The sequence below is a fragment of the Equus asinus genome, chromosome 6 (genome assembly GCF_041296235.1).
Source record: "Equus asinus isolate D_3611 breed Donkey chromosome 6, EquAss-T2T_v2, whole genome shotgun sequence".
NCBI classification, from domain to species: Eukaryota; Metazoa; Chordata; class Mammalia; order Perissodactyla; family Equidae; genus Equus; species Equus asinus.
Window position 1 is genome coordinate 75719767 of NC_091795.1, and position 21408 is coordinate 75741174.

Sequence of the window (21408 nt, forward strand, 5' to 3'; positions counted from 1 at the left end):
GAAAGAAATTCATTTTTTTCTAATATATTAAAAAACCTCTAACATAGAAGATTATCTTCCAACTTTCAATTTTCAGGAATTTCTAAAACTGTAGAAACAGAAGTCTCAAATTCTTGGTTAATCCATTGCTATCACAAACCCAGTCTTAAGATAAAAATACAACTCTACCCCTTCATTAATGTTAAGATACACTTACATGAAAATCCTTTGTATTTTCTCTAACTAAAATAAAAGATAACCAAAATATTAAAGAACTGAATGTGAACATTTTATGTTAATATTTGTTTTATAAAATAGAAAAGAACCTAATGTAAACATTTTATTTAATATGATTTAAATTTAAATATTCATGTTTCTTACCTAGACTCCATTTGGAATATGCTGTTCTATCTACTTTCACTATTTGATCACCATTCCACTGACTAGGCAGAGTTTATTTTCTAGAAATACCCTAACTAGCTCTTTACTGCCTAATATAACTACTATTTTAATAGCAATAAGTCAGCAGAAAATAAAATAATTTGAACTTACCCAAATGAATAGACAGGGCTAGGTTTCCTCATCATTACCCAGTAACTTATTAAACATGTCATTAAACTAAGTAAAAATGAAAATAAATTTAGCATTAGAACTAGAGTTAGAGGAGAAAACGCAGAAAGAAATTAAGCTTTCAGAATTCCTAAGTTGCTGAAAGTTATCACTGTTTGCACAGAATAAATAAGTTATTCCAACAATTTATCATCTAATCACAACAAGCATTTTAATGTGACAGTTTTAACATGTGGAGAAACTGCAAGGAGTTACGATACATCATTAAGTCAGTTAAACAGAACCTAAACCCATACTTCCTCTACTCAGTAAGTTATCTACCCTAAATGGTTTCCATAACTGAGCATGCAAAAAATGACACAGTAATAGCAATATATTTTATTCTGGGCATACATAATAAATTTTAACATTGATAAACTTTATTTAATCTTTGTTAAAAGTTAAACTAAATATTAACAGTACCTTGACAACATCCTGGATGGGATAAAATTATGTTCATTTTCCAAGTATAGTGAAGATTCACTCTGAAACTTACTACAGTGTGAAACGCAGGGAACTATCTGTTTTAGACCAATAAAGTAGATTGAGTTACGTGATGGATGAAAAGACATTCTTATACTTCTATGGCATGGAACTGAAGACATCAAGGTGTAAGTATTTTGCAACACTTATATGGAAATATGAAAGGCTCTATGAAGCAGGGAGCCAATAGGTTGTCTCCCTAGCTCACAATTACTCACTTCTCAGTTATTAATGTCCCTCATTTCTTTTCCCATCTACACAGTCACAGTAGGAATTGGTATGTTTTTACATGACCCTGCTCCCTGGCCACAGCTGACTCATCTACAAGTAGGCACCTGAAACACCTGACCTAATATCTGGCTATTATCTTTTCTGTTGTTATATAAATAGGATATTTTCTTCCAGTCTATCTTCTAATTGTTACAGTGTGTATATGTTGTATGCTGATAATTTTACATATTTCACAGATTATTTTCCTTTAAGCAAAGAAACTTCATAAATTTGGTGCAAGAAATAACTTACCAGCTTCAAAACATTACGGAAATTTTTTAAAACTTACCTAAAAAGGTCAAAAATGGTCAGGTAAGTGTAGGCAGTTAAAGCTGCAAAACAACAAAAAGATTGTTAAAATGTTACTGAATCTATTGATAGGAAATATAGCAAATCACCAAAACTGTTCATACCAGGGGTATCCATTACCAAAAAAAATTATGATTCACTGATTAACCTCATTTGCTAGTAATTATCTAGTAAATTTGATTAATATATATAGCCAGTTGGTTAACACAAAAGCTTACTTTAGAACCTGATTTCTCCATCAGGAAAAATGAAGCAGCATATGGTCAAAAGCCCTATGACCTTTTTTTTTTTTGCCTTCTTCTGTCATCTGCGTACTATTTTACACGTATTCTTTAAATAGCAAAATGAAAAAAATGGTAATAAAAATATAAGAGGTCAAGCAAGACGCAAGAAAAATATTAAAGATTTCCCTTTTCAAGGAAAATCCAATAATCTCAAGATCTTATACTTTGCATAAATCAAAGTACTAATCTAGCAGATTAAAAAGGAATCTCAGTGTTTCAAATGGATTTCAAGTTTTAAAAAAAAATAACAGGTCTTTTTTTTAAAAAAACAACAAAAATGACAATGCCTAGGAGCTGGCCAAGTGGTGTAGTGGTTAAGTCCACACGCTCCGTCTCAGCAGCCTGCAGTTTGTAGGTTCGGATCCCAGGTATGGACCTACACACCGCTCATCAAACCACGCTGTGGTGGCATCCCATATACAAAAGAGAGGAAGACTGGCACAGATGTTAGCTCAGGGCCAATCGTCCTCACCAAAAATAGTAATAAAATAAAATGATAATATCTAACAATTGAACCAAACTTTATAGTTTACAAGGCACTTTTTAAATAGATTCTCTCATTAAATCTTTTGAGTTATATTTCAGAATAATATATTCTATGCAAAGGAAGATATATGTTTCTTTAAAATCAGAATATGGGGCCAGCCTGATGGCGCAGCAGTTAAGCGTGCACATTTCGCTTCGGCGGCCTGGGGTTCTCCGGTTGGATCCCGGGTGAGGACATGACACTGCTTGGCAAAGCCAAGCTGTGGCAGGTATCCCACATATAAAGTAGAGGAAGATGGGCACTGATGTTAGCTCAGGGCCAGTCTTCCTCACTAAAAGAGGAGGATTGGCAGCAGTTAGCTCAGGGCTAATCTTCCTCAAAAAAAAAAAAAAAATCAGAATAAAAGTGAAAGTAATAATTAACTTCATAAAAATAAGAATGGTGACATACCTATACTGTTAGTGGAACTGCACCACATAAGCAGGAAGCCTGTACATGTTAAGTTTATTGCACCAAAGAGCAATATCTTCCAGGACTGTGAAAAAGAAAATCATTCTTATTTTTATAGTGCTGATAAGCTTCACTGGGTCTGTTCAAGTTGCTGTAATACTCAACACTCTGATATTCAAAGGAGTAAGCACAACTTCCTTCAAAAAGTCAGTGTCACATTTTCTAAATCTACCAAAATTATCATCAACCAAGTCCTAATTATAATATATAAACTTAAAAGAATCACTTCAGAAGGGGAATTATTCAAGAGAAAATAAATTCTGAAACACAAACTCTGAAATAGTTGAGAAAAATATGCATATATTTGAATATCATTTTGTCTCCCTTTGAATATCATTTTGTCTCCCTAAGTATGTATATAGAGACAATGACAAAGCAAATCGGGCAAAATGTAAAGCAACTCGTGAATCTGAGTAAAGGGCATAAGAGAGTTCCTTATACTAATTTGGAAACTTTTCTATAAGTTTGAAATTATACGAAAACACAGTTATGCCCCCACCCCCCAAAAAAGGGACAGTACCTGGTTATTTACCTAATAAGTCATATGAAATAGGACTGCAAAAGAGGGAAAGAATACCATGGTTTAGCAGTTCACAGAAGATGGAGGAGGACCTGAGATACACTTTGAAAATAGCTAAGATTTAGTCAGAGGAAGGAGGAAGGGCATTCTAAAAATAAAGAGATCAAGTGAAGCGTTTTCTTATTTTTCTGCTCCACTCCCTACAAAGAAGGGAGACCTATGCTTGTTTGACAGTAGATGTGAAAGAAATTAGGAAAAAGGCAGTTATTTGGAGATGTTAAAATTAAACAGATTATAATTACAAAGGTCAAGTGTGGTACAGGATAGGATGGTTTCAACAGAAAGGGAGAACAACACCTTTGAGAAAGGTGAGAAGAACAAGGTGACTGAAGGGACAGAGAACTTGTCAGGTAGAAAGAAGTAAAGTAGCACAGAGTTAACAGCCTATAAATCTCTAGAAAAGAAGCAGCAAGGCCATTTTCTAAAATTAAGGGATATGGTAAAGTAGGACTGGAAACTTAAATCCACAGGAGAATCTGCATCTGCAGAAGAGCTGTTATGGAAAGTATACTACTGCATCATCAAAGAGAAGACCAAGAATTACCACCATGAACTTATGGTAGACTTCCTCTATACCCAGAGAGCAAAACCAGACAAGCAGGTGAGGTAGGGATGTTAGAGATTTGAGAGCTGATATGATAGGTTAACAGAACAAGGGACTCCAATACTGGTGAAGACATTAATGAAATGACTGGTCATGGGTCTAGTCAGGACAGGGACTCAGGAATAGTCAGAAATGGAAGATAAAGCCTGTAATTTGAAAATGACACTCTCTGAAGCTCTACTACTGAATCAAATTATTCATCAAAAAATATTTGAGCATCTGTTTTGCAACAGATACTATTCTAGGCACTGGAGATATAGTACTGAAAAAAACATGGACCTTATAATCCACAGTGACAGACAATAAGCAAACATACAATCATGCGCCATATAACAATGTTTTAGTCAGTGAGAGACCACATATACAATGGTGGTCCCATGATATTAGTACCAGATAGCTAAGCATGTAGCAGGCTATACCATCTAGGTTTGTATAAGTACACTCTATGATGTTTGCCCAATGACAAAATCATCTAATGACACATCCCTCAGAACATATCCATGTCATTAAGCGATGCATGACTATAATCAGGTGGTGACAAGTGCTAAGAAGAAAAAATAAAGTATGATAAGAACACAGGAATGGGACATATGGAAGAGTTACTCTTTTAGATACAGTGGTCAGAAAAGACCCCTTTGGTAAGGTGACATGTCAGCAGAAATCCGAAAGCAGCAAAGATGCTAAGCATGCAGCTATCTGGGAGAGAAAATGAGAACCACAGTGCAAATGCCCAGAGGTAGAAGAGTACCTGGCTAAAGACAGCTAGGTGAGAGAGGTGAGAGGCAGTGAGGGGCTACACAAAGTAGTATCTTGTATGCCAGGAAAAGAATTGTGATTTATTCCAAATGAGATGGAAAGTGCCTTAGCTTTCATTCTTAAGAGATCATTCATCCTCTCTATGAACAATATACTGCATATGGGCAAGGAGAGAAGTAGGAAGACCATTTGGAATGTGATTGCAATAATCTATGTGGGAAATGATGGTGGCTTTTTGAAGGCAGTAAGATGTGACAAGAGTCAGATTCTGGTATTATACCAAAGATAGAGCCAGCAAGATTTACTTATAAAATGGATGTGAGAAGGGAAAGAGAAGGCTAAGAATGACTCCAAGGTTTATGGCCTGAGCATTTGGAAGAAGAGAGTAGCTATTTAGTGAGGAAGTCATAGAAAATCAAAGGTTGGTTTGACAATATTAAATTTGAGATGCCTATTAGATATCCAGGTGGAAATGTTGAGAAGGCCATGATATACAGGAATCTGAGGTAGGGGAGAAGTTAGGGATTACAATATAAATATATTGGGGCCGGCCCCATGGTGGAGTGGTTAAGTTTGCACACTCCGCTTCGGCAGCCCAGGGTTTCGCCAGTTTGGATCCTGGGCGCGGACATGGCACCACTCATTAGGCCATGTTGAGACGGCATCCCACATACCACAACTAGAAGGACCCACAACTAAAATATACAACTATTTACTGGGGGGATTTGGGGAGAAAAAGCAGGGGAAAAAAAAAGAAGAAGAAGACTGGCAACAGTTCTTAGCTCAGGTGCCAATCTTTAAAAAAATAAATAAACAAATAAATATAGGATCATCAGTATATAGATGGTAGTGAAAGTGTTACCTAGATATAATAAACATAAACAAGAGAGGCTGGAGCTCTAAGCCCTGGGACACTCCAAAACTTAGAGGTCAGAAAGATGAGAGAAAACTGACAAAGGAGACTAAAAACATAATGCCAATTAAGTAGGAGGTAAACCAAGAGTGGTATTTCAGAGTCCAATGAATAAAGTGCTTTAAGGAAGAAGTAACCAATTTTTGTCAAACACTGTTGAAGGTCAAGTAAGATGAGAAATGAGGATGACCACTGATTTTGGCAACAAAGAAGTTATTAGTTACCTTGTAAAAGCTATTTCTGTGGATTATAGGGGACTAGAGCCAGACTAGTACATGTTTAACATAGGGAGAAGAGAAAGTGAGCAAAGAGAGTTAAGACAATTCTTGAAAGTAGTTTTGCTATAAAAGGAAGCAGAGAAATGAAGCAGCAGATGAGAGTGGAATATACAGCATGTAATTATGATGCAAGAAACAGAAGGAGGATGATGTAAGAAGGAACAATTACAGGAACACTGACTTTGAACAGGCAACAAGTGGAGGGACTGGCCTTATCTAGCGGACTAGATAGTTCATTCACAGAAATAGGAGGGAAGGCAGTGTCTTGGTTGATGTGCTAACGATAGGATGTGGAAGTTTTCTTCTCATTACCTCTTTTCCCTTAGTGAAACAGGAAGCAAGATCAACAGGTCAGAGTGAGGATGGATAAGATTTTGAAAGTTTGAGGATATAAGTGAAAGAAAATGGTATGAAATAGTCACTAGGAAAGTGGGAAACTGAATGAACTAGGGAAACATAGTATGGGCAGCACTAATGGCACACTTGATCATGAATTAAAAGCCAGACCAGGCAGCATGGTTTTGTGTTTCAGTCTACATTCAGTCACTTGGGTGCAGGTAAAGAGTAGAAAGAAAGTAGACTTAATAAGGTTAAGGATTTTCCAGGGAAGAATGATAGACAGAAGGTGGGGCACAAAGGAGTTGAAGGCATATACAAGGAAATGATAATGATGGACCACAGAATCTAAATTGGATAAGAAAGCAAATGAGGATAAGGGAAATGAAAATACGGAAGTCAATAGATTGGAGGTCCTAGTAAAACTGAAGAATTATTGGAGTTGGGGTAACAGAAGAAGTGACCTGGAAAGAGAAGAGATGGTGACTGTTGAGTGAAATGCTTGAAACTGAGACACAATGAGAGGATATAGTTATTATAAATTATGAGGTCTATGGTATGACCACAGGAGTGGATGGCTGGGAGGGGAGGAGGACAAGATTATTTGTGGTGAACTGGAAGTAAGGAACTGAGAAGTAAGGATCTTCCACATGAAATATGAAATCACTGAGAACCAAGACAAGAGTAGTAGGGAAGAGAGATGAGCCAGATACATCTCTTAAGATTTAAATTATAATAGAGATTATTTGCACAATTCAGGTGTTACTAAATTAGTTTTGTTCCAATTACCCATTCTTTGGTATACTGTGCTTCAATGAAGTGTACTGTTTAAAGAACTTCCTGTTTAATTCTGCAATATAGTTGTTCCATCAACAGCATAGAGCTATATCTCTCTGTTCTCAAGAGGTCATTCAAATGGACTAGATACACAAGAAGCAGATGAATTCCTTAACCTTGGCTCTTGAAGTTTAACATTCAGGGCACGATAACATTTCCAAATACCAGGATTACTGAATTCTGACTATATTCCAAAGTTTTAAAAACAGAAAATATAGTGGTAAAGAACAAAAAAAGTCGTCTCTCGTCTAGTACGACAACACATGATCAATATCATTGGTACTGCTTATTACATTCCATTGAAGCTAGGTTTACTTAAAATTCATCAAATATATATTGGGTGCTTATTTTGTACTTTTATTAAAAATTGAGCAAAAGAGACATAGTCACTGCCCTAAGGAAGTTACAGCACAATTTACACAATAATGACAACAATGAAAACAGAACAATAACTAGAAGGTCTACATTGGTGACCAAAAAGAGAACCCACTATATCTTTTTTTTAAATTTTTATTGAGTTAATGATAGGTTACAATCTTGTGAAATTTGAGTTGTACATTATTGTTTGTCAGCTGTGTTGTAGGTGCACCCCTTCACCCTTTGTGCCCACCCACCACCCCACCTTTCCCCTGGTAGCCACTAATCTGTTCTCTTTGTCTACATTTTTATATTCCTCATAAGAGTGGAGTCATACAAAGATTGTCCTTCTCTATCTGGCTTATTTCACTTAACATAATTCCCTCAAGGTCCATCCATGTTGTTGCAAATGGGACGATTTTGTTCTTTTTTACGGCTGAGTAGTATTCCATTGTATATATATATACCACATCATCTTTATTCAATCATCTGTTGATGGGCACTTAGGTTGCTTCCACGTCTTGGCTATTATAAATAATACTGCAATGAACATTGGGGTGCATGGGACTTTTGGAATTGCTGACTTCAAGCTCTGTGGATAGATATCCAGTAGTGGGATAGCTGGATTGTATGGTGGTTCTATTTTTAATTTTTTGAGGAATCTCCATACTGTTTTCCATAGTGCCTGCACCAGTTTGCATTCCCACCAGCAGTGTATGAGGGTTCCCTTTTCTCCACAACCTCTCCAACATTTGTTACTATTAGTTTTAGTTATTTTTGTCATTCTGATGGGTGTAAGGTGATACCTTAGCGTAGTTTTGATTTGCATTTCCCTGATGGTCAGCAATGATGAACATCTTTTCATGTGCCTATTGGCCATCTATATATCTTCTTTGGAGAAATGTCTTTTCCTGTCTCCTGTCCATTTTTTGATCGGGTTGTTTGATTTTTTGTTGTAGAGTTGTGTGAGTTCTTTATATATTATGGATATTAACCCTTTGTCAGATGTATGACTTGCAAATATTTTTTCCCAGTTAGCGGGTTGTTTTTTTGTTTCAATCCTGTTTTCCTTTGCCTTGAAGAAGCTCTTTAGTCTGATGAAGTCCCATTTGTTTATTCTTTCTATTGTTTTCCTTGTCTGAGAAGACATGGTGTCTGAAAAGGTCCTTCTAATACTGATGTCAAAGAGTGTACTTCCTACATTTTCTTCTAGAAGGCTTATGGTTTCAGGTCTTACCTTTAGGTCTTTGATCCATTTTGAGTTTATTTTGGTGAATGGTGAAAAAGAATGGTCAATTTTCATTCTTTTACATGTGGCTTTCCAGTTTTCCCGGCACCATTTGTTGAAAAGACTTTCTTTTCTCCATTGTATGCCCTCAGCTCCTCTGTCGATGTGTGGTTTTATTTCTGGGCTTTCCATTCTGTTCCATTGATCTGTGCACTTGTTTTTGTACCAGTACCATGCTGTTTTGATTACTGTAGCTTTGTAGTATGTTTTGAAGTCAGGGATTGTGATGCCTCCAGCTGTGTTCTTTTTTCTCAGGATTGCTTTAGCAATTCGGGGTCATTTGTTGCCCCATATGAGTTTTAGGATTCTTTGTTCTATTTCTGTAAAGAACGTCATTGGGATTCTGATTGGGATGGCATTGAATCTGTAGATTGCTTTAGGTAGAATGGACATTTTAACTATGTTTATTCTTCCAATCCATGTACATGGATTGTCTTTCCATCTCTTTATGTCGTCATCCATTTCTTTCAGAAAAACCTTGTAATTTCGTCGTATAGATCGTTCACTTCCTTTGTTAAATTCACCCCGAGGTATTTTATTCTTTTTATTGCATTTGTGAATGGTATTGTGCTCTTGAGTTCTTTTTGTTAGTTTGTTATTAGAGTATAGAAATGCTACTGATTTATGTAAATTGATTTTATACCCTGCAACTTCGCTGTAGTTGTTGATTACTTCTAAAAGTTTTCCAATAGATTCCTTGGGGTTTTCTATATATAAGATCATGTCGTCTGCAAACAGAGTTTCACGTCTTCTCTCCCTATTTCGATTCCTTTTATTCCTTTCTCTTGCCTAATTGCTCTGGCCCAAACCTCCAGCACTATGTTAAATAAGAGTGGTGGTAGAGGGCATCCTCGTCTTGTTCCTGTTTTCAGGGGGATGGTACTCAGTTTTTGCCCACTGAGTATGATGTTGGCTGTGGGTTTGTCATATATGGCCTTTATTGTGTTGAGGTGGTTCCCTTCTAACCCCATTTTGTTCAGAGTTTTTATCATAAATGGCTGTTGGATCTTGTCAAATGCTTTCTCTGTATCTATTGAGATGATCATGTGGTTTTTATTCCTCAGTTTGTTGATGTGGTGCATCACGTTGATTGATTTGCAGATGTTGAACCATCCCTGTGTCCGTGGTATGAATCCCACTTGATCGTGATGTATGATCCTTTTGATGAATTGCTGAATTCGGGTGGCCAAAATTTTGTTGAGAATTTTTGCATCTATGTTCATCAGTGATATGGCCTGCAGTTCCCTTTTTTTGTGCTGTCCTTGTCAGGCTTTGGTATCAGCGTGATGTTGGCCTCATAGAATGTGTTAGGAAGTGATCCATCCTCCCTAATTCTTTGGAATAGCTTGAAAAGGATAGGGATTAAATCCTCTCTGAAAGTTTGGTAGAATTCCCCAGGAAAGCCATCTGGTCCTGGGGTTTTATTCTTTGGGATGCTTTTGATTGCTGTTTCAATCTCTTTCCTTGTGATTGGTCTGTTCAAATTGCCTGCTTCTTCTTGACTAAGCTTTGAGAGATTGTAGGAGTCCAAGAATTTATCCATTTCCTCTAGGTTATCCATTTTGCTGGCATATAGTTTTTCGTAGTATTCTCTTATAATCTGTTGTATTTCTGCGGAGTCTGTTGTTATTTCTCCTCTTTCATTTCTAAATTTGTTTATTTGAGCGTTCTCTTTTTTTCTTTGTAAGTCTGGCTACGGGTTTGTCAATTTTATTTATCTTCTCAAAGAACTAGCTCTTTGTTTCATTGATGCTTTCTACTGCCTTTTTTGTTTCAATAGCATTTATTTCTGCTCTGATTTTTATTATTTCTCTCCTTCTGCTGCCTTTGTGCTTTGTTTGTTCTTCTTTAAGAGAACCTACTATATCTTTTGATTTACAGTCTCAAAGCATATTTTCCTGCCTTACATTAAAAATAAGAAAACACGGCTTCAGACTACACCCATTTAATTAAAAATAAATAAAAATAAGGCAGTCACAAAACAGTTTTTCTTTAAAACTCTTTAGAATTAGAATAAAAATTTTAACTGAAACCCAGCTTCCTCCCAAGCAAAACAACTGTATACCAAACTATTGTAATTGTACATTAAAAAATTATCCAACATAAAAAAATGAAGTGTGGTGGGATCGAGAGTGATTTCTATTGCCTTAAAAATTAACTTTTTGTGTTATAATGCTGTTTGTGAAATAATTAAAATTAGGGTCAAAGAATAAAAATAACTTACCCTTCGGTCAGCTGCTACAAGTCTAAATTCCTGTAATATCTTGCCAAAAAAAGATCTTTGTGGTTTTCGAAAGAGATGAATTGTCCCCTTTAAAACAAACAAAATATAAATAAAATGGCATCTAAGTATCTAATCTTCTTCACAGTTCCTGTGATGCGATACAGTAATAACAACTAACATTTATTTATTGAATGCTCAATACACGCCAAGCACTTATTCTAGACACCTTACATATATTTATCTAATACTCACAATAATCCTATGAGGTGGAAACAATTTTTAGTAAGTTTTCCAAGGGTACAATGCTAGTAAATAGCTGAGCAGGAATTCAAATCGAGGCATTTTAGCTCCAGACCACATTCTTTATTTTTAAATGGATAACGCAATTTTGAACCAGAAAAGCAAACAGTTTGTCAAATAGCTCTACTGGAAAGAAAATATTACAATTTATCTAATCAAAGCTTTATATATTGAAAAGTTTGGCAACTATTACCATAGTAAAACGTCTAGGTTCTCTCTTAGGCACTCAAAATATCTGACATCCCAGCTAGCCTCTGTGACTCCTGCTAGTACAGAGTATGGGGATAGCAGAGAAAGGGCCTGGCAGTGGGGTTATCCATGAGAGAAGAGACTGAGTGGGGACTAGAGTGGGATTTACCACTCAAGTTCAGGAAACCATGTGAGACAGCCTTAGCATAAAGGAGAGTACAAGCACATATGAGAAATGAGCTTAGGATTACAGCAGTATCTAACATCAGAGAGAGAAAATATGAGTTATTCAATAAACGGTGTTTGGAAAAAGGTAAAGTTAGATTCTTACTGCACTCCTTACTTTAATTTTTTATTATTTTAAAATTAAAATATAAATCTATAGAGTATTTGAAGAAACTATGGGTGCATAACTTTATAATCTTGGAGTTGGAGAAGCTTTTTCTTAGTAGGATATAAAACCAAGAGGCCACAAAAAATTGCTCAATTTTACTATATACTTTCACATTGGGAATACAATATCCTAAAAAAAAAAAAAAATCCCTGGAAAGATAAACTGAAAAAAATTCTGTTATTTCAGAAGCAGAGTAATTGTTTCCAGGGAAAAAAATTCTTCACAATTTTCAATGGTCATACATAACAACATGATTGCTAAAGTGCCATGTACTTAAATAACTGGATTTTAATTTTAACAAAATACTTTCCTAAACAGTAAAAGCCACAATCATCATAACAACCATACTACATTTCTACCTCACTAAAGTTGGCCTATTTGACTCAAACACTGAAGCTCCACAGAAAGTAGTAGAACTGGGTGTCAGATTTAAAAATGTGAAAAACTTTCAGATTCAATTCAAGCAGAGGTATGATTTTCCTACAGTTAGGATCTAGAAACATCTCATCTGTTATAAAAAGGTATAGCCCACTTCTTCAAAGCTTAGATACGTCATTAACTGCACGGAACGCAGGAAAGTGAGAAAATAAGGCTGAGCACTAGAAATCTGGCATAAGAAAAACAGCAGAACATTGATAATTGTTGAGCCCAAGTGATGGCCACGCGAGGGTTCACCATATTCTACTTTGGCGTATGCTTGAAATTTCCCATAATAAAAAAGCAATAAAGTAAAAAATACTTTAAAATGTAAAAATAAAGCATGAAAGTGTTATTTGCATACTAATTCTGGTATGCAAATAAAGACCAGTGTATGTGCGTAACCCTAAAGCTCTGCTACCCAATTCAGTTGAAATGGAACAATATACTATTTTCCTTTGAGATGTTAATAAATGCTAAAGTTAATGAGTATCCTCTCTTTTTAAAGAATTGTGTGGGACATTTTGGTCCCAAAGATAAATTCTGCTTGATACGGTTATCCTCCGACATCTTTTTTTTTTTTTTTAAAGATTTTATTTTTTCCTTTTTCTCCCCAAAGCCCCCCCCCGGTACATAGTTGTGTATTCTTCGTTGTGGGTTCTTCTAGTTGCGGCATGTGGGACGCTGCCTCAGCGTGGTCTGATGAGCAGTGCCATGTCCACGCCCAGGATTCGAACCAACGGAAACACTGGGCCGCCTGCAGCGGAGCACGCGAACTTAACCACTTGGCCACGGGGCCAGCCCTATCCTCCGACATCTTTTAACTCTAACTCCCTTTAAATTATTTAAGTTACTTTAACCTTTAAGTTAAGACAATCAATAAGGAGTTTATAAAAGGCAGAGGGCTATTTCTGATATTGAAGAAAAATTAAAATTCTAATGTTCATGTCAATCTTTCCAAAATTATATTGGCTTTCCATTGCTATCAGGATTAACTCCAAATTTTACAATCTAGAATTCAAAGCTTTCAATGACTTTGCCTCAGTTTCTTTCCAGTTTGATCTCTTGCTCCAGACAGGAATCCCCAACTCCAACTAGACTGGTGTACCCAAATCTCATGATCATACTACTCTAGAGCAAAAAGGCCAAACTTGTCTAACCTAAGCTCTAATAGCCATGTAACACTTAACAAGTTACTTGACCTCTCTGTTTTCTCGTCTAAATGAGAGTAATGAGTAGCAGATTAAGAGTATTAGAGTAAGGCACAAAGTAGTTGGTTGCTTGTTTCATCTCCTACGTGAAGCCTTCTTAGATTATTCCAAACTATAGTGTTTTTTATGACATTTACTTTGTACTTAACCATGGGATAGGCTTCATCTTGTCATCTTGCATCGTAAGTTAATTTTTCAGTAACTTCACTAATGACAAGCGCTTTCTTTCCTTCACACATTGTAAGATAGCACTGTGCATTGCACATAGCATGTTCGTAAAAAATAATACATAATGGGTGACTCATAAAACCTTTCTTCCCCAAAACTTCTAAAATAAACCTTAAATCCTACTATTTCCCTGCATTACTAATATTTCAAGCATAAAAAAATAGTGCCATAGTTATTTATTCAGTGTTTTATAAAACAGATATTTATTGAAAACTTTCTCTGGGCCAGGTACATACAAGGCCCTGGGAACACCAGAGTGAATACATAGGTCCTGCTCTCAAAGAGCTTACAGTCTAGGAAGTGGCAAAGACAAGTAAATACACAATTTTCACATAGTCTGGCAAGGGCTGCAGAAGTTACTGGTAAAAAGCACCAGGTTATCATGGGAGGACAAAGGAGGCATCTAACGGGATCTTGAGACATGGCAGAAAGGCTTATGAAAGAGACTAAAGGATGTGTAAGTGTTATACTGATAAGGACAGGGGGTAGGAGATGGAGAACGATTCAGGCAGATAGAACAGCATGTACAAATTAGATACAAAGCCCTAATTCTTAGAGATCTAGAAGCTGTTCACTTTGGCTAGAATATGGATGTGTATACGTGTAGAAAGAGGCTGTAAAAGTAAGAAGCTTGATTATGAACGGCTTTGTACACCATGCTAAACAGGACTGTATCTTGAGGGCTATAGAAAAAAAAATTAAAAGATTTTAAGAGAGGGCACGGCATGGTCAAATTTTAGAAATTAACTCTGGCTACAGAGTGGTGAATGTTTTGAAGAAGAATGTAGCTGGAGGCTATTTGGTCATTAGCCAAAAAAAAGTAGTTTTACCCACTTTGTGTGTGTAAAAGTGGGATTACAGAAATCTTACAAAAGACAAAGAAAGTATGCGAATAAAATAACGTTTCTCAACCATATCCCCTTAAGGAAAAAACTTAGAGTGACAATGGCTTAGGCACAGAAAAGTGGTCCTTTTCTCCTTTCTGGGCAATCAATAAGAGATCCATGATTATTTCTGATAAGATGAAATGTACCTCTTTTGACAACGAAATGACAACTGCTTTTTAGATAATATTCAGAGAGCTATACATTTGATTTCCAAAGACATAAAATGACTAATTCCTCTAACAAAAGTTAAACACCACATCCCCAAACCCACGAAATCTACGAAAGAAGAAAAGAAGGTGCAATAAGATGCTCTACCAACACGTTGACTTTCTCCACCACCGGCCTCATGAAAGCTGCGGCAATTTCAGGCTTTCTGGCACTCAATAAAGCCAACCTGCGAGGCAGCCGCCTCAATACCCTGCTCACAACCCTCTCTATTTACGCCAGCCTTATCGTCATTGCTGTAAGCATCACCACTACGGACGTTACTGCTGCGAACTTGTTTTCAGATCTTTTGCTGGCTTGTAATCGCTGACGCCGGCAAACACTCTTATCTCTCTATCAAGGAAATCTCGGCAGGCAGAAGTCATAAACTCGCCAGGAGCTGAAAGCTCGGCCCGGAGCCGGGCCGGGATCCCGAGCGGCAAAGGAACGGGGTAAGGCAGCGAGGGCATCAGGGCTCTGAGGGGAATCTTTGGACGCCAGCAGCCTCTCCCGAGGGGCCCGACCACGGATCCGACAACCCCTCCTCCGGGCAGCTGAGGCATTTCAAGGCCGCTTCGGGACGAGAGAAGACAAGAGGAAACACCAACGACAAGAAATCTCACGCCCTCAGCCAACTCACCATGATAATAAGCAGCACAGCTCCCGCCGGAAGACGCTCTGGGAGCTGGTTTTTCCCTGGAGCGGAAGGGGTGGGGCATCGGGGGACGATTGGCTGCGAGCATCGCGGGGGCGGAAGTACGTGTACTGGACTCCTGTTCCCGCCCCCACTTCCCGGCTGCCCCTGCGTTCTATGGTGGCGAATTGGTGGCTAGAGTTACCCCTCCAAGCCTGTCGAGGGTGGGTGGAGACTTGAGAGCCGAGGCTCTTGTCAGGCAAAGAGCAATTAGGGTTTATTTGTAATGTTAGGAAAATTTCGTTGAGTGTTGGAGCGCTTTTAACCATGTGGTGTGATTTAATTTTTGCAGTCCTTTATGAAATAGATGGTATTCCCATTTTACAAGTGAGGAAACAGTAAGTATAAGAACCTTGCCCAGAAACATTTAGTTTGCTGGAGTACCTATTATTGAATTTTAACTCAGACCAATTATAGAGTACTGTGTTCTGATTTCTGAAATAACTATTTATATTCTCTATAAAATTAATTTTATTATAGAAGTAATGTTAATTATAGAAAACTTGGAAAACAAAACATTAAATAGAATTTATTCAATAAAGACTGAATATGGAGCACAAGTGTGTTCGGGTACTGGTCTCATGAAAATTATGTTCTAGTAACGAGACGGAAGACAAGCAGAGAGAAGGAAAACCTTTAAAGATATTGATAAGTAGTGTCATATAGTAAATAGGGTAATGCTATAAAGAGTGACTAGATTGATAATTTAGAGTGGTAGTCAGAGAAAGCTTCTCTAAGGGGGATGAAATTTGACTTGTGAGGACAAAAGTCTTTTTGTGAAAAATTTTCCAGGCATAATAAACCATGCAAATACTTAAGTCAAAAACAAGCACGGTATTTTAAGATTTGAAAGAAAGTTGCATGTCTTGAGCTTCGTGCTTGAGGGGAAGAAAGACGGGCCACATCAAACAGGAGTTTCTAATCTGGGAGTAAAGAACTTGCATTTCTTTTTCAAAGTGAGACAAGAGAATAGTGGACAGTTTTAATAAGGGAGTGACCTTTACATTTTTAAAAGATCACTGTGGCTGTGGTATGGAGAATGGACGTAGATGGATGGTAATAGCTAACATTTCTTAGGTACTTATGTGGTAGGCACAATATGTATTAGTTCACTTAATCCTCATAATGACCCTTTGATATAGGTACTGTTATTAGCACTTACTTGGGAAATCGTGTGCCGAGGTCAAACACCTAGTCAATGGCAGAACTGCAACCCTGTACCACACAACCTGATTCTAAAGCCTGACCTGCTACTCTGTACTTACTGCTCTTGGACAAGGTTAGAAGCAGGAAGACAAGTTGGAGCACTATTGCCTCATTCACTCAGAGCAAATCATTCTTGATTTTTGAAGTTTCTTTCCAGTCTTTTTAAACAAAATTAGAATCAAACAGTACATATTTATAGCCTCCCTACATCATGTAAGGATGTATTGTGACTTTTTTTTCTCTTGTATCTTAATTTTTCCAGAATAATGTTTTAATGACCTCAGAGAAGTCAGTCATAGGTTTGTGCCTTAATATATTTAACTAATTCCTTATTGATAAATGTAACAGTCTGGGTTTATACGTAGCAAAAATAAATCTCTGAAGCTATTTTAAGGGGGAAAAAAGAATCTAATACAGGGAATTGGGTAATTGAGTATAAAATCTTGGGCAAAAACTAGACCGAAGATCAATAATGAAATAGAAGACTTTAACAACGCTATAAACCTATTAGACCTAACAAATCTCTAGACTATACCATCCAATAACAACAGAATACACATTCTTCTCAGCTGCACATGGAGGATTCTCCAGGATAGAATATGTTAGCCCGTAAACAATTTTCAATAAATTTGAAAGGATTAAAATCAGAGAGATTGTATTCGCCAAGCATACTGGAATGAAATTAGAACTCCATAACAGAAGGAAATTTTGGATATTCACATCTTGTGGAAATTAAAAAACATAATCTTAAATAATCAATGGGTCAAAGAAGAAGTCACAAGAGAACTTGGAAAATACATCAAGATAAATGAAAATGAAAACTCAACATACCAAAACTTATGGGATCCACAAAAAGCAGTGCTTAGAGGGAGATTTATATGCCTATATTGAATGCCTATACTGAAAAAAGAGGAAAGATCTCAAACCAGTAACCTAACTTCCACCTTCATAAACCTCTTCAGTAAAAAGAAGAGCAAACCAAACTTAAAGCAAACCAAAGGAAGGAAATAATAAAGCTTGGAGAGGAAATTAATGAACTAGAAATTTTTAAAAAATAGAGAAAATCAAAGCTAATAATTGATTCTTTGAAAAGAACAATAAAATTGACAAAGCTTTACCTAGCCTGAACAACAAAAAGAGAAGACTCAAATTATTAAAATCAGGAAAGAGGGAGACATTACTATTGATCTTACAGAAATAAGGATAAGAAGGAAATATTATAAATAATTGTATGCCAACAAATTAGAAAACCTAGATGAAATGGACTAGTTTCTATAAAGACACAAACTGCTGAAACTAACTCAAGAAGAAATAGAAAACCTGATTAGACATATAACAAAAGATTGAATTTGTTTAAAACAAACAAACAACCTTCCACAAAGAAAAGCTCAGGCAAAGATGGCTTCACTGGTTTCTACCAAACATTTAAAGAAGAATTAGCACCAATCATTTGCAAACCCTTCCAAAAAAATAGAAGAGGAGGAAGCACTTCCCAACTCATTCTATGAAACCAGAATTACCCTGATACTAAAACTAAACAAAGACAAGAAAACTACAGACCAACATCCCATATGAATATAGATGCAAAAAACCTCAGCAAAATATAGTCATCCCTCGGTATCTGAGTATGACTGGTTCCAGGACACCCAAGGATACCAAAATCCGTGGATGCTCGAGTCCCTTAGTTGGCCCACCATATCCACAGGTTCTGCATCTGTGGATCCAACCAACTGCAGATTGTAAACATAGTACTCGATCTGGGGTTGGTTGAATCTGTGGATGCAGAACCTGCAGATATGGAGGGCAAACTGTAATAGCAAAATGAATCCACCAACATATTTAAAAACTCATACATCATGAATGGGAATTACCACAGGAATGCAAGGTTGGTTTAACATATGAAAATCAAACAATGTAATACATCATATTAATAAAAGGCAAAAGCCATAGAATTATCACAATAGATGTAGAAAAAGTGTTTCACAAATCCAACATCCCTACCTGAAAAAACACTCAACAATCTAGGAACAGAACCACAGATACAAGTTCTTGTGTTGAGTAATCAGACCTTTTAGTTTGGAGGTGTACTATTTTGTAAATAGACCTAGATCTTTGTACAAAGTCATTAGACATTATTTTGTTTTGAAAATATTTTTTACCATTAACCTGCTTATTCTCCTTCTGGTTGCTTTTGTTTTTACAATTGTTTATCATATTACAAAGTCTTGTTTCATGTTTTGTTTATATTGTATTATTTTACTTCTGTTTAATGTACAAGGCAATGTTCTGTAGGAAACAGATGGATGTAAAAATCTGATGTCTTCAATCCAATCTAAGCTAGCCCTAAAGCTACTAACAACTGGAAGTCTCATTAGACTGGTGATCAATTGTTGAAAAGTGATTGATCAAACTTTGCCTAGGTATTCTGTAGAACCCATGAGGACACTCCCCATCTTGTCAATTTCTGAAAAAAAAAGCACTTCAATTAGTCCATATTCTGGGATCAACGATCTGTGGGGTCTGTGATTGTTTATTATACAGACTCTTCCTGGTCGGTTAGAGAATCTGAGACACTAACAAAATACACACTGTCAAATGACCATCATGGCCTCTCTTTTTTTGTGTGTCATGGGATTATCTATGTCAAAGTCTCAACTCTTCCTAGAAGAACTTCTGCCTCTTACATAAAATCACTTACAATCCAGTCTTGCATTTTCCTTGATAAGTGGGAAAAAGTCAACATACAATATTAATATTTGGGAACTTTATACATAAAATCAATTTTAAAAATGAGAAGACAAAACACCAGTTGACAGTCAGCTTCTTTAGTTGATAGCTGAGGCTTCAAAATAAAATTCTAACTCCATGACAGTCTCTCTCAAAGATTTTGCAACCTTCTGAAACCTACCCTCCTTGCACTTTTCTTGTTTTATTCAGCTGTACCTGACCTTCTTCATGAGATACTTTTTCGTCAGGGTTTTCTCAGGAAAAGCAAAATCACATTGTAAACTTCCTAGACCAGAGGTCAGATTTACAGAAGTTAAATAAAAGCCATAATCTAGAACCAAAATCCGGGAGTTTATGAAAATTAAAGATTTTCCTAAACTTTACAGAGAAAGGCAAAAAATTTGCTACAGAAATCAGGATTTTTTGGACACAATGTCCTGGACTACAGATCTGTACTAAATAATTCAATTAATTGTTTGCTCCTCAGATAGAGAAAACATTTTACACCAACAGGGTAGAGAAGATTTAAATAACTCAGCTGTATAGAAGTTTAAAAAGAAAAGTAGAAAATATACTACATAAGGCAACTTCAGAATCTTTTAAGGGACGACTGACCCAAAGATTCAAAATTGTAGCCTAAATAAAAATGAAAAATAGACCTCATGAAACTTCCAGACATTATTTGAAAAGATTTCAAAACAGTGAGAACGTTGCAAAGAAGCTGGAACTACAGTGCAAAGAACTTTGTTTTCCTTGAAATATTGAGATGAAGTCGCTGACCTGATGCCCCTTCACCCCTGAACATACGTATTCCCTAAAAACAAGGACATATTTCTACATAACCACCATCAAAATCAGAAAATGAGCAATGATACATTACTGTCATCTAATCCTCAGACCCCATTCAAGTTTTGTCAGTTCCAATAATGTATTTTAAAGCAGAAGGAACCAGTTCTAACTCACAAATTGCATTTAGTTGTCACTCTATATAAATCTCCTTCAGTCTGGAACAGTTTCTTAGTTTTTACTTGACTTTCATGACCTTGCCTCTTTTGAAGATTACACACCAGTTATTTTGTAGAATGCTCCTAGAGTAGATTCAGGTCATGAGTCTTTGACAGGAATATTATAGAAGTGACACTGCATATTTCTCATTGACTCTATTCTGTGAAATTTGGCTCATTAATGAAGATAGCTTTCACCACTACATCAAGGTGGCATCTGCTGGGTTTTTCCACTATAAAGTAACTCTTTCTAATTAATAATATTTTGTGGGGATGTATTTTGAAACAATGTAAATATCCAATTCTTCATCACACTTTCAACTTGTTTTTGTATTTATTTATATATCCACATTGGCTCATGGTTTCTCATTTCATCTGATGTGTTATAACCCGTTAATATAATTAATTACTTCACTGATCAGATTTGTCCAGTGGGAGCCCCTCAAATCAATGTTTTATCCTCATCATTCTTTGAGCATTTCCTTCTTTTCTAGCACAGGATATTCCAGGTTCATGTATTTTCTCTGACCCAATCCTGATACTGGCCCTGTCACCAAGGAGCCCTGGTTCCTCTAGTGAATGTTATGGACTGAACATTTGTGTCCTCCTAAAATTCATGTTGATGGAACATGGTGGTATTTAGACACAGGGCCTTTGGGAGATAATTAGGATTAGATGAGGTCATGAGAGTGGGACCCTCATGATGGAATTAGTGTCCTTATCAGAAGAGACACCAGAGAGCTTGCTCTCTCTCTGCCATATGAGGACACAGTGGGAAGGTGGCCATTTGCAAGCCAGTGAGAGCTCTCACCAGAAACTAAATTGGCTGGTAGCTTCATCTTG

At 36.6% G+C, this 21408-nt stretch overlaps 1 protein-coding gene across 3 annotated transcripts in view; it reads right to left on the reverse strand.

Annotated features, from left to right (window-relative positions):
• Positions 1 to 15672, reverse strand: part of SLC30A6 (solute carrier family 30 member 6) — a 45610-nt gene extending 29938 nt beyond the window's left edge. Inside the window, exons 1-5 of one of the 3 annotated variants that reach the window (XM_070512308.1) lie at positions 15575 to 15672; positions 11105 to 11191; positions 2872 to 2956; positions 1631 to 1673; positions 532 to 597 (exon numbers count right to left, since the gene is read on the reverse strand). In XM_070512308.1, coding sequence (XP_070368409.1) covers positions 532 to 597; positions 1631 to 1673; positions 2872 to 2956; positions 11105 to 11191; positions 15575 to 15577 — 284 coding nt within the window. In that variant the 5' untranslated portion in view covers positions 15578 to 15672. The remainder of the gene's footprint in view (positions 1 to 531; positions 598 to 1630; positions 1674 to 2871; positions 2957 to 11104; positions 11192 to 15574) is intronic. The other 2 variants (XM_070512309.1, XM_070512307.1) reach the window with 2 other exon arrangements.
• Between the last annotated feature and the right edge of the window lie 5736 nt (positions 15673 to 21408).